The 13098-nt window shown below is 32.8% G+C and overlaps 1 protein-coding gene across 1 annotated transcript in view; it reads right to left on the bottom strand.

The window, feature by feature from the left end:
* LOC127726371 (heat shock 70 kDa protein 12A-like) overlaps nucleotides 1-13098 on the bottom strand; it is a 93700-nt gene that overhangs the window by 17565 nt on the left and 63037 nt on the right. Inside the window, exons 5-8 of the mRNA XM_052233744.1 lie at nucleotides 11635-11714; nucleotides 6169-6229; nucleotides 5080-5182; nucleotides 3689-3977 (exon numbers count right to left, since the gene is read on the bottom strand). Coding sequence (XP_052089704.1) covers nucleotides 3689-3977; nucleotides 5080-5182; nucleotides 6169-6229; nucleotides 11635-11714 — 533 coding nt within the window. The remainder of the gene's footprint in view (nucleotides 1-3688; nucleotides 3978-5079; nucleotides 5183-6168; nucleotides 6230-11634; nucleotides 11715-13098) is intronic.

The following is a 13098-nucleotide window of genomic DNA, read 5'->3' as shown; positions in this document are numbered from 1 at the left end:
TTCTTCTGTTGTAACACCACTGTCCCAGGTTTGGGGATATAAGGGCACTCACAAATAAGTTTAACCCTGTTACAATCTTTGTGTGCCTGTAATTCGGTGGTTGACGTTGGTTCGTGTCTGTTATATATATTTTTTATAAAGTGTTATTATAAAATTAGTCCGTTAGTTGAATTGTTTCACATTTTCATGTCGGGACTTTTTGAGATGATTACACGGTATGTGTTGTTTCTTATTAGTGAAGTCCGTACGGGGACCTTTAATTGGATTTATTTTCGTCATTTGAACTCTGGTGGATAGTTGTTTTATTGGCAATCACACCACAGCTCCTTATTTTTTTTATATGTATGAAACATACTATCTAGTTTTGGTAATATCAAATAATATTGTTCAAATTTGTGTTCTCATCGATAAGACAAACGGTTTCATTGGCTTATAGTCTTGATTCTCTTATCATACTGTTGATTTAGAACAATTATGGTTTTGTTCCCGCAGAAAAATTAATAAGCAACATCGGTTTTGTGTTTATATCACATTACATAAACTGTTTGATAAATGAATAAGGTATTGACAATTCATTTGGAAACGCAACTTATACCTCTACGACACTTACCAAGGAGGACATCCTGGATAATCATAGGTCTGTTCTATGTTCATTTGGCATTTCCAACAAAGATGAATAACTGGATCTTCCTTAACTTTATTGGATACATAAATTACATAAATCTTCAACGTAATATTGCTCGGTCTTCCAAGTGCTCCACAACACCCCTTTCTAAACAAAAGCCGGTCTTCAAAGTTATTGTGAAACTACCTATTCTAGAGGCGGCGTTAATCAGATGTTGATACTAAAAAATTCCAATGATCTGTACGAGTACATACAATCTAAGACTCTTTCATATTTCAATAATATTAAAACATTTGGCTTCCCCATTCCAAACGAAAAGACAAATAGAAATAAGTGGTCCTGCTTTTTTTCATTAAAAAATAATTGTCAACGTAAATACAAGATTGAATAAATCGTATTTTATCAAAAATCACTATGATTCAAACAAATATTCCCTGAAACTGACATTATCAAGATGCTTGATTTCATGATTGACAACATATTTGTTACGTTTGGAGGACAGGTTGTACAACACACAATCGACAAATCCATGGAAATCAACTGTACACTCTCCTTGTCGACTTGTTTCCTTATTCACATAAGGCTGGCTTTAAACAGGAGCTTTTTATGAAGAATGAATAGCAGCTAGCATTATCCTTCACCTTAATTTCCCGCTATTAAGATGATGTCATCTCACTAAATAACTCAAAATTTGGTGACTATTTTGAACGCTTCTATCGAAACGAACTTGAAATAAAGGATACAACAGATACAATTAAGTCTGCGTCATATCTTGACTTACATCTGAAAATTGACAATGAGGGTCAGTTGGAAACATAACTTTACGACAAAAGAGATGATTTCCGCCTCCAAATTATGATTTTTTATTTTCGATGAAGCAATATTCCAGCAGCGCCTGCATATGGAGTATATATCTACCAGTTGATACAATAATCCAGGGCTAGTGTTTCGTATCATGATTTCCTTGATAGAGGGTTGTTGCTCCCAAGTAAGCTATTAAACCAAGAGTTCCAAGTGTTGAAGTTGAAATCTTCACTTCGAAAATGTTACGGACGCCATCATGAGTTTGTTGACCGTTACTGAATATCTCTTTTGCAGATGACGACGGATATGCTTCAATCGTCGTAACCACAACGCCACTTTCTTTTTTTCTCGAATAACACCTTACAAATTCGCCTAATCATCGTGTTTGTACTTGAGTGAGTAACACGACGGGTGTCATATGTGGAGCAGGATTTGGTTACCCTAGCTTCAGGAGCACCGGAGATGACCCTCGTTATTTTTAGTTGTTTTTCTTTCGGCGTTGTCAGTTTATTTTCGACTCCGAGTTTGAATGTGCCTCTGATAACTTTCACCCATCTTGCTGATTCAGATGACCAACAATAGACTAATGCTAAACATGTTATTTGACCTTTCTAAGTTAGAGATGTACAATGAAAATAGCGCGTTATCATATTTGTGCGTCTTAGGCGTATTCCGTATTTACTTTCATTAGGAAAGCACAAACATAAACAGTTGAAAGTCGGGGATATATGTAAATAAGTAAGAACCTTAGGTACTATATTACCAAACAAGACATAAAATTAATAGCCAAATTCATCTAAGGTCAATTGTGCCGGAGACAGTTGGAACCCTAGTTTCTTAATTTATCAACCCAGCTATTTTAAAATGGAATGTTATAAATCATATCAATAACGTAAAAGATGCTACTGAGCGGACTTACAGTTAAGCAGCAATTTATATCGACCCAATAGTAAGAGAAAATAACAAATTATTAATTTCGGGGGTCCGATGTGATTTTCTGAATTTACCTTAATCAGGAACACTTCTACCTAGACATTTGAATGTCGGGTGTAAATACTTAAAATGCTTGGAGCTCTATGATCAGATAAGAATCAGAATGAATATATAGCCAAATTAAAGGTCATACCAGCAAACGTCAAACGAATATCAATATGACTTGGTAGACTTTTACCGAAAAGGTGAACAAAATAGTCATAGATATATTCCATTGCCATGATTACTGGATGAAGGAATTTGAAAAAAAAAAAACATTTAATGAGCTCGGGTCATCTTTTCGGAGGACTAACCACCTCATTTCCTCATTTTACATTTGTACTTGTTGCGGCAATATATATGAAACGAAATAGAGCTAGTAAAAAGCCTAACTACCACTCTTCGCCACGAATGTTTTCAAATTGATATTTCTACTGCTTGCACACTCAAGTATACGATGAATCGAAATTTTAGCGTAAAGCCAGAAAAAGCTTAACATCTTAGTTGTTTCATCCAGGACAAAAAACAAGGCTATGGAATATTAAAAAAAATCAAATTAGACCAAGATGTGCATTTCCTCAAATGATATTTGGAAATTTTGATTTATTATTTCAAACAAAACCATAGAAATTCTATCCGCACTTGTCATTTTACAGATAAATAATGTTTTCATTTACATAGATACGTAAGTACTGCTCTTATTTACAGCTTTTAAAGTTTTTTATGACATCTTTTAAAAATCAATGCTTGTATTATAAAAACAAACTTGATATGCTATCGATGCCACTGTTGATAGACTGCTAGTTCCCGAGGGAGATATAAGTTCAGTTATCAGTGCTTCGGTACTGACATGATTTATTATGTGCTTGTCGTAATGTCTTCGTTGATTTTATATGGAAATTATCTAGATACTAGGATTTAAACACCCTCAGTCAAAGTTGTCCTTCGAATGTATTTTTAATAAATTGTAAGCTCCTTTTGGTCACAAAGATCCACATGTATTCAGGTATTCAATTTCGTTTGTTTTGAGTGTTCCTTGTGAAGGTTATAGCATGAACACTGTCACTTTTACAGCATCAGATGCACATTTCGACTATTAGGGTCTCTTTAATGATACTCGAGGCCAACTTACATTGTATGTGAAAATCATAAACCTAATCCAAATGTTGAAGACAATCCGGACAGGGATTAAATCAAGAAAAGCGATTCGGATGCACCAATATTATATCGTGTTACTTTCATTTTAGAGAGTTTAAATTGCGTGAACATATATCTGAATGAATATACCTCTTTCTTATAAAGTTGCATTTTGAATCGATCAAAGAAGTACCATTTACAAGCTTCTTCTTTTTCTGCTAAATTTACATAATGATCTGCTGCCTTTGATCCAAATGAATGAAAGCGTCCCTCAGGGTCCAATAGTAAGACTGTAGGAGTTTTGTATGAAACAACATTTTCATCGTCTAGCTCGATTGTAGTTATTTTCAACGGGTTAGTTACAAAATCTTGAACGGTTGAAAATGCACATCCAGAAAACGTAGTTCCAAAGTCAATCGCTGCTACGGCAATAAATGGCCTAAATTTTACAATATATTTTGGTTTAAGATGAAAGTAATAATGCAGAATATAAATGGTTATTAATTTTATTTAGTACAATAAATGTAGAACAATGTGTAAGAAAACTATAAAATGTTTAATGTTTTATAACGATTATTAAACATATGATTCTATGGATCTATGAATGTATATCAAACCGATCGCGACAGCAAATAATGCATGATTTTGCAGGACGATGACAAGCAAGTAGGAGATTAAAGCATAGATTAAGAGGTCTTTGAAATTCTAGATTATTTTATAGGTTACAGGCTACACATAATTATAAACCGAAACGACTCTTCTTGGTTGTACACCTTTATTAACATGGTGTGTGTTTTGTGGGGAGGAAGCGAATACCGAATTTTTTGGTTAACAAGATGGGTTGGAACATATTGTTTTCTCCACTGAAGCCAAGCACGTAACGATTAAAATTTACTGAAAATGTGGTTTAACAGATATTATTCTCGTTTGCCTTATTTTCAAATATACTGACATGTATTACGCAAGTCATGTATTATAAATTTTTGCTAGCATCGTCTATAATGATTTTTTTATAGAGGATTTCCGATAAATTTGTTTGTTCTTAGTGAGTGCATCATGTCGTATGGTCAGATCTAGTAGAAATGTCCAGTACAATAAGCTAAACTTTGTTTTAATATTTGTTGTAGTGAATTAAATTCCTGCAATAGAATATTATTTAAGGGATGTTCAGTGTCTATTCTAAAATGTTAACATTCAAACAGTTTCACTGTCTTTAGTTTTAAAAAATGTTCACGAAAAGAGAGAAACGTTACGAAAAGGACATTTAAAAATCTATGCCTAATGAAATATTAACACTTAATTACATCCTTTGTTTTATATGCCGTTGACATGATTATCCTAACATTGTGTAAAACGTAAATTAATTGTAATCTTCCTTTCATATAAGAAAATTCGTATCTACATGTAGTCTAATGACTACGAACCGAAAAGGATCAAGCCTGCAATAAAGTAATACAGATATTTTTTATATAGAATTGAAAAGATATGAAAAAACTTACAGACCCTAATAGTGGGACACCAACAAATACTTCATATCTTACTTTTTTGCAGTCTTGAAAAATGATGTGATGTCTGTTTCTGTTGCAACAATACCATGATCTTCGCTTACTGTTTCTTGTACTTGTGTAAAAACACAATCGCTACCTATATTGTTCAAAACTTAGTTTTCATAAAATATTTACGCAAAGAAAACGTTTTATATCAATACATGCTGGGGGAGATATTGTGATAGCAATATATCTACTTCTAAAGATCATTCTTAACATTAGATAGGTTAACGAAACATATTGTTTGCAATTGTTGCCGGGACACTAGAAAAGTTTCAATACATTCAACAGAGTCTACCACAGAAATGCCATTGATAGTAAGTTCTTTAAAAAAATAAAGCTGTCCATCAACCGATCGTATAATAATACGAATAGATTTTTGTGTTGTTTGGATGTGTCGCTATAATATCTTGATATATGTCAATGTAGCATTTTGAGAAAATCTGTGCATTATAATTTTATAACGTCTTTCTGTAGTGATTTTATTGCAAAAGAAAATCTACAAAATACCGAATCTGTGCTAAACTAAATTCTATCGGGAAATTGTTGTGAAACAGTAAACTGTTGTACTTTTCGTATGAGTTGAATGATTTATCAGATATACGTCAATGATACAGAAGATTAAATACTAAAATAATGTGAAATTATGGTGAGATAAAACTAGCTTTCCTGGACTCTACCTTCCTTCTTTTAATTTTAGTCAATGGAAAACACCAAAACACATAAGTTTTGTTTAGTACAAATCAGTAATTAAAAATGTCTTATCTTTACAAAACTGAAATCATTATAGAAAATGAAACGTAGAGAAAGTCGCAATTTAAAGTTCCCCGACACTTTAACGAATTACTGAAAAGAAGTTCATACATAGAACTCATATAATCATCGATTATTTTATCTTATCCTTCACAAAATCATCTTGATTATTTTATCTTATCCTTCTATCAAGAACCGTATTTTTTTTGTGTTCTAACTAAACATTGTTTTTTGGTATCATGTAATTTTTCTATTTTATTAATGATATTCAAGTGTTAAAAGAAATGGATGTTCATAAATACAAAAAAAAATGTCATTTACATTACATACCATTGCCGTTATTTTCTTCATCTGCATTTATTTGCACTCTTTCTTTTGTGTTATAAAACCCCTGTTAATTTTAAAGTTTTTATACTTTTGGCCTCTTTATCATTACAGTTGAATAAAAAAAAAATCATGTCAGCAAAAAAGAATACTGTAACAAAATTAAGGTAGATCGGATGTCTGTCATCTTTGAATATATGAAAAAAAATAACAATTGGTCTTGATCTTCAATGGATATGCAAATATTGAGAGGAATGCAATGTATGTGAGTTTGCTTATGATAAAAACTGTTTTAACAAAATAGAATACATTTTATTTGGTTCGGTGTTTTCCAAGTTAGTCACATAAAAACAGATAGGTCAGACAATCAAATGTTACAACGGAATGTATAATAACTCTACATATTTAGTTGTGTAGCAAGAAACGAGTTTTAAGACAGCAATTGTTTTTTTTAACTTTTTTGAAAGCATATTATAAGAACTATCTTCTCATATTTCATTTTAAAATTCTACCATTCATGCAATTTTTTGCATGTTTTAAGCCACCATTTTCTTCAGAAAATGCCTGTACCAAGTCAAAAATATGACATTTATTTTCCATGCAATCCGTTGGTTGAAAAAGTCGAGCGTTTGATTTAGTCAGGTTTCAAGGACTTTTCCTTTTTGAATTCATCCTGGAGTTCGGTATTTTTGTTATTACTTTTTTGACTTTCTTTGTATTCACAAAATATGGTTATTTTCATTTTTATTATATTTATGAAAATATCACGAAATTAACTACATTTTTTCAACGTATTAAAACATTCTTTCGACCTTAACTGTACTAATTGAATCCATTTTGGATTACTTTCGTCGAAATGCCCCCTTATTGTCCAAAAAAATGCAGAAGCATTGAAATAAAAGTAGTTGTCGGGTAAACATTAGTATTGTAACAAGAATTATGCATATATGTTCCTTATATCGTAACTACAATCCAGTCCCCTTTTCATCATTTTGACCTACCGAATTAGACTAATATCGGGTTTGTATTAACACGAGCAACACGACGGGTGCCGCATGTGGAGCAGGATCTGTTTACCCTTCTGGAGCACCTGCTATCACCCCCAGTTTTTGTGGGGTTTGTGTTGCTCAGTCTTTAGTTTTCTATGTTGTGCTTTGTGTACTATTGTTTGTTTGTTGGTCAGTTTCTTTTTTAGCCATGGCGTTGTCAGTTTATTTTCGACTTTTGAGTTTGAATGTCCCTCAAGCATCTTTCGCCTCGCTCTTATACATCGTAGGGCCTTCTACGGTCTTCAATTATGATAACTCTTCTGCGTTTGCTATTTATCAAGCGTCAAATCGTTAGCACGTTATGAAATCGTAAGAAAAATCAACTTTTAATTATTTTTTCAACGAAAATGACAACGTTATAGACATATATATGGTCTGCAGACAAAATGCGCTTGACAATTCTACCTCTGTTTGGTAAGCACTAAATTTCATAACATGCTGAATACCCTTTTTAAATCGGGGTGAGGAGTGGGGATGGGGTTAAAGTAAGAAAGAAGTAGTCTGAAACTTATTTACAAATACAAATAACTAACATCATACATGTATTACACACAAAATTCTAAGACAAGAGACCTTTCAAAAAGAGTGCTGATTATATTTAGATCCCCTTGCCTATAAGGGCAGAAAACTATGACCCCATCTCACTTCCTTTGTATACCAATGAAGAACACACTGACCAGTGATCATCTCCATTTCACCATTTCCAGGACTATGTATATTTAGAACATACTCACCCCTTCTCGTCCAATGAAAAGTCAGTTTTTTTCCTTCTAATTTTCATAGTACATGGCTTTCCATGCCCAATAAAATGCTATACATGAATGACTTTTCATTGTAGATAATTATGAAAATGAACTCTTAAAAACTGCTCTAATGAGGTGTACAATCCCCCACGGCAATTTCCAAAGGAAAAGAGCAAAAAAATCATGAGTACTGTTATTTGCCAAATTATTATAAATGAAATCAGGAGAACATTGTAAATGTTATTTAATGGTGAATATATAGACCCCCCCCCAAAAAAAAAAAAAACAAAAAAAAAGAAATGATAAGGGGGCCAAGGTGTGGGTAAAATACATTTAGTATTTAATCTAATTTTTAAACAAGACCTGAAAACCAATATTTAAGAACCAATGGCTGATGATAAAAAAGATAGTTTTTGAAAAAACTCATTATATTCATCAATAAAAAATAAACATCTGATGTTAAAACGATTGTAAATCAAAATTGATTGATGAAGTTTTTTCATTATCAAAAATTATACAATTTAAGAAAAGAATATTTATATAACATTGTGTTCTTTTTAAAATGAAGGAGTTCTAAATATATCAGATTAAATTGTACCTGAAGCAGGAGACGTCTCCATTTTTGAATAATTTATCCTTTTTTGTTATCACAAAACAATCTCATTGCTCTTTCATTCCATTAATTGAAATGATCATTTAAATGATTTTCAACCCTTTTACTAACCAAGGCAATATTTAAAATGAGCTTATATCAAAATTTAATTATTACAATGAGAGGCTAATTTTGTTATGTCACTCGAAGGTGTGAATATGTTCTAAATTGGTCAGACAATACTTGGTCATGTTTTATGAAGATTTAAAACCCTCGGCTACGCCTTGGGCTTTAAATCTTCATAAAACATGACCAAGTATTGTCTAACCTATAAGTAAAAGAGTATGATAATCCCTTTCATCATGATTAAAGGGATTACCATTCTCTTACAAAAGAGGGACGAAATATACTAGAGGGACATGCAGTCAAACTCATAGATCGAAAACAAACTGACAACGCCATGGCCAAAAATAAAAAGACAAATAATAGTACAGATGACACAACATAGAAAACCAAAGACTAAGCAACACGAACCCCACCAAAATCTGGGGGTGATCTCAGATGCTCCGGAAGGGTAAGCAGATCCTGCTCCACCTGTGACACCCGTCGTGTTGCTTATGTTATTACAAATCCGGTAAATAGTCTAATTCGGTAAGTCACATTCGTGATAAGGGAGGGTATTGTAGTTACGACATAAGGAACATATCCGATATCATCTGTGAATCGGTTATTCCATAACGGTCAACCAACTCGTGATGGCGTCCGTAAAATTTACGAAGGGATGACTTCAACTTCACCATTTGGAACTCAACTTAGAATACTTTAAGGTGATCAAGGCTCAAATAATCTCTTGATAGGTTTTAATCAATAATTTGTTTCATTGTCAGTGTAATGTTTATAGTTAATACATGACTTCATTTTAGGCATTTCGTTAATGTGTTAGTCTTAGTGATGTATGAACTTATAATTTGGGAAATTTCGATAAATTGTGTTTCAGACATCGGATGACACATCGGTACAATGCAAAGGTAGAAATTGTATAAGTTTCCTCATTGTGAGTATGAATGTAAATTATGTAATATTTTGTGAGGAATTATTTTGTTTGTTCATTCACATTTCAATTTACCAGTTATATATCATAGTAATCATACTTTTTTCTGTCAAAAGGTTCATACTATTCTATGGCCGACGATCCCTCGCATAATTTTATATCATGCAGATTTAGTCTGAAAACCATTCATCTATGACGTAGAATTTTTTTAATGATAAGGAAATAGGGGAATTCTTTCGGGACATTTCGAGAACATGCAAAAGAGAGGCGAAAGATACCGAGGGGACATTCAAATTCGTAAGTCAAAAATAAATTGACAACACCATGGTTAAAAAAGAAAAAAGACAAACAGACAAACAATAGTTCACAAAACAAAACATAGAAAACTAAAGACTGCGCAACACGAACCCTACCAAAAACTTGGGTGCTCTGAAGGGTAGGCAGATCCTGCTCCACACGTGGCACCCGTCGTGTTGCTCATGTTAGTACAAACCAGGTAAAAATTCTAAATCGGTAGGTCACATTTGGGAAAAAGGGGACTGGATTGTAGTCACGACATTTGGAACATATCCACTATCATCTGTGAAACGGATATTCCACAACGGTCAACCAACTTGACTGATACCCTGTTACTGCAAATCGTTCGGAGTCTATAAAAGATGGAAATAATTATACTATGCAAGAACACCCTTTGGCATAACAAAATCTTCAATTGTACGGAATACTAAGATACTAATAAGAACCATCACTAACATTATTATTGACTTGTTTATATGTATATCAGAAGTAATGATCTCCGCCAGTTGTTGACTTAAATTGTATCCTACTTATTCTGTTTCTATCTCCATTTGTTTTTTTTTTCATTTTTTTTTTTGTTGGTGAGGAAATCTCTTAATGGTCTTTCATATTTTTCTAACTTGTGAAACTCGTTAAAATTAAGAATCTTCTTTTGAATAAATCATGTTGACCAATATATGTGTTTAAGAGGTTGCTGTTCCATTAACTTATAATCCTTTTATTCCTTCAATTTTGCAAAGACATGTCAATTTTAAAACTGCGAATTCATAAAGATAAAAAGAGAAAGTACGAAGTTAAATTTTTATTATATGCATGTTTTTAACGGTGCAGGTTTGGTTTAAATGCCTTATTCGCAGTCCCTATTCTCAACAAGTGACCAGTGTACCAATCAAACGCATAAACTAGTACATATGCGCTCACGGTATTATGTCATCCCACTGAAACCAACACTAACATCAGAGACAAGAAAAGAAGTAAAGAGAAATCATTAAAAAGGAGCAACGTATGAAAATCGGATAAGGAAAAAATAAGTAACAGGGTATCAGTCAAGTGCAGAAACGGGTACATAAACATTAATATGATTATTTCAACTCTACAAATCAAGAACTGACACCAGCGACAAAAAAAGAAAAAGAAAATGAAGTATTAAAAAAATGTAAAGTACAAAAAATCGAATAAGGAACAAATAAATAGCAACAGATGTGCTAACGGGGTAATTTCAATTTATGCGACTGTCATACAAGTGAGATGTTTAGCTAGCTATAAAACCAGGTTTAATCCACCATTTTCTGCATAAGAAAATGCCTGCACCACGTCAGGAATATGACAGTCAATTGATGTGTTTGAGCTTTTGATTAAACCATTTGATTAGGGACTTTTCGTTTTGAATTTTCTTCGAAGTTCGGTATTTTTGTTATTTTACTTTTTTCAACTCACCCAAACGAAAATTATTTCCAGAGACATGATAAGAAATAAAAACAAATCATTAAAAAAGGGACAACGTATAAAAAGCGAATAAGGAACAGGATAACGAATAAACGATAAGGAAAAAGTAACGAATAGGTAACGAATAAGGAATAAGTAACGAATACGGTATAAGTTACGAATAAGGAATAATGAATTTTAGTACAACTTGACCTGTCTGTTTGATCAGCTTTATCCTTTTGGAATAAAAGATTTGTTTAAACAATATTCTATCAGTTTAACTATTGTATAAAAAAAGAAATTATTATACAGTACCGTGAACATTCTGTTGTACAATTTAGTCTTAATGTCAGTCATTGTACGAACCCATTTTCCCCTCTCCGCAATATTAGCAGCTGTACAAATAATAATATAAAGAAATAAATCACTTAACAAGTCGGTAATCATAATTGTTATAAACTTTGAAAGTAAAATTTATCGTTAAACACTTCAAACATTTTACAGAGAATACATGTAAACAGGAAAAATCCTCCTATAAATCATGCCATTCGCCAGGAATTTCATGAAATCAAACTATCCTTTTTTATATTTAAAGTAGATCAATCAAGTACTTTCTAAAAATCCCGCGGAATATATGGTACTATAACTAACAAATAATGTACATAGGAACCACAAGTATCCACATGAAGATCGTTTCAAAACAAAATAGAATCATACTTGATATTCCATTAGTTGCGTATCTTTATTGGCCATTCCGTTAAAGTTTCTATTTGGTTTTTAGCTCACGAACTTTTTATGGACGAAGCCTTTCAAACATTTTGAGTTGAAGATGTCCGATGAAGGTAATAAAAAAAAACACGCGTCGAGTGCAGTGATTTTGGCATCATACCTTCATTCAATAAAGCACGTTTTCCATGACTATTTAAACAATTTTTAATAAAGTTAAAAAAGATCTTTAAAATATACCATGAAGAGGTGAACTATATATACAAACAGTCAAGCGATGTAAGTAAGATTAGGATTTCTAAAAGTTAAACTAGAGGCTCTCAAGAGCCTGTGTCGCTCACTTGATTCTACTTTAATTTTGGAAATCATGTAAAAATATATTAAAATCATAACAGATACCCTAATAATGATTGAGGCCAAATTTGTTGGTGTAGTTCATAGATATTTCTGGTCATTTTGGGGCCCTTTATAGCTTGCTGTTCGGTGTGAACTAAGGCTCCATGTTGAAATTACAACACTTGGTCAGCACCTCATTAGGAACATTCATGCCATGTTTGGTTTCATTACATTCAGTGGTTCTTTAAAAGAAACATTTGTATGTATTTCACAGAGGGTCCTATGTTAAACTAAGTCCTTCTCTGGCGACCATCTTGTATGAATGATCGCCTACAAAGTTACACCACTTGGTCAGCACTAGGTAAGGAACATTCCTGCCATGTTTTATTCCATTCCATTTAGTGGTTCTCTAAAAGAAGACATTTGTATGTATTTCCTATAGGGTCCTATGTTAAACTAAGTCCCTCTCTGGTGGCCATCTTGGATGATGGATCGGCTTCAAAGTAACAACACATGGTCAACCCCTCATAAGGAACATTCATGTCATGTTTAGTTTCATTCCATTCATTGGTTCTCTAAAAGAAAACATTTGTATGTATTTCCCATAGGGTCCTATGTTAAACCAAGTACCCGCTGGCGGCCATCTTGGATGATTGATTGCCTACAAAGTTACAACACTTGGTCAGCACCTCATAAAGAACATTCATCCCATGCTGT

Source organism: Mytilus californianus, unplaced genomic scaffold, assembly GCF_021869535.1.
Source record: "Mytilus californianus isolate M0D057914Y unplaced genomic scaffold, xbMytCali1.0.p SCAF_17, whole genome shotgun sequence".
Lineage (NCBI taxonomy): Eukaryota > Metazoa > Mollusca > Bivalvia > Mytilida > Mytilidae > Mytilus > Mytilus californianus.
This window is presented reverse-complemented; position numbering and strand designations above follow the sequence as displayed.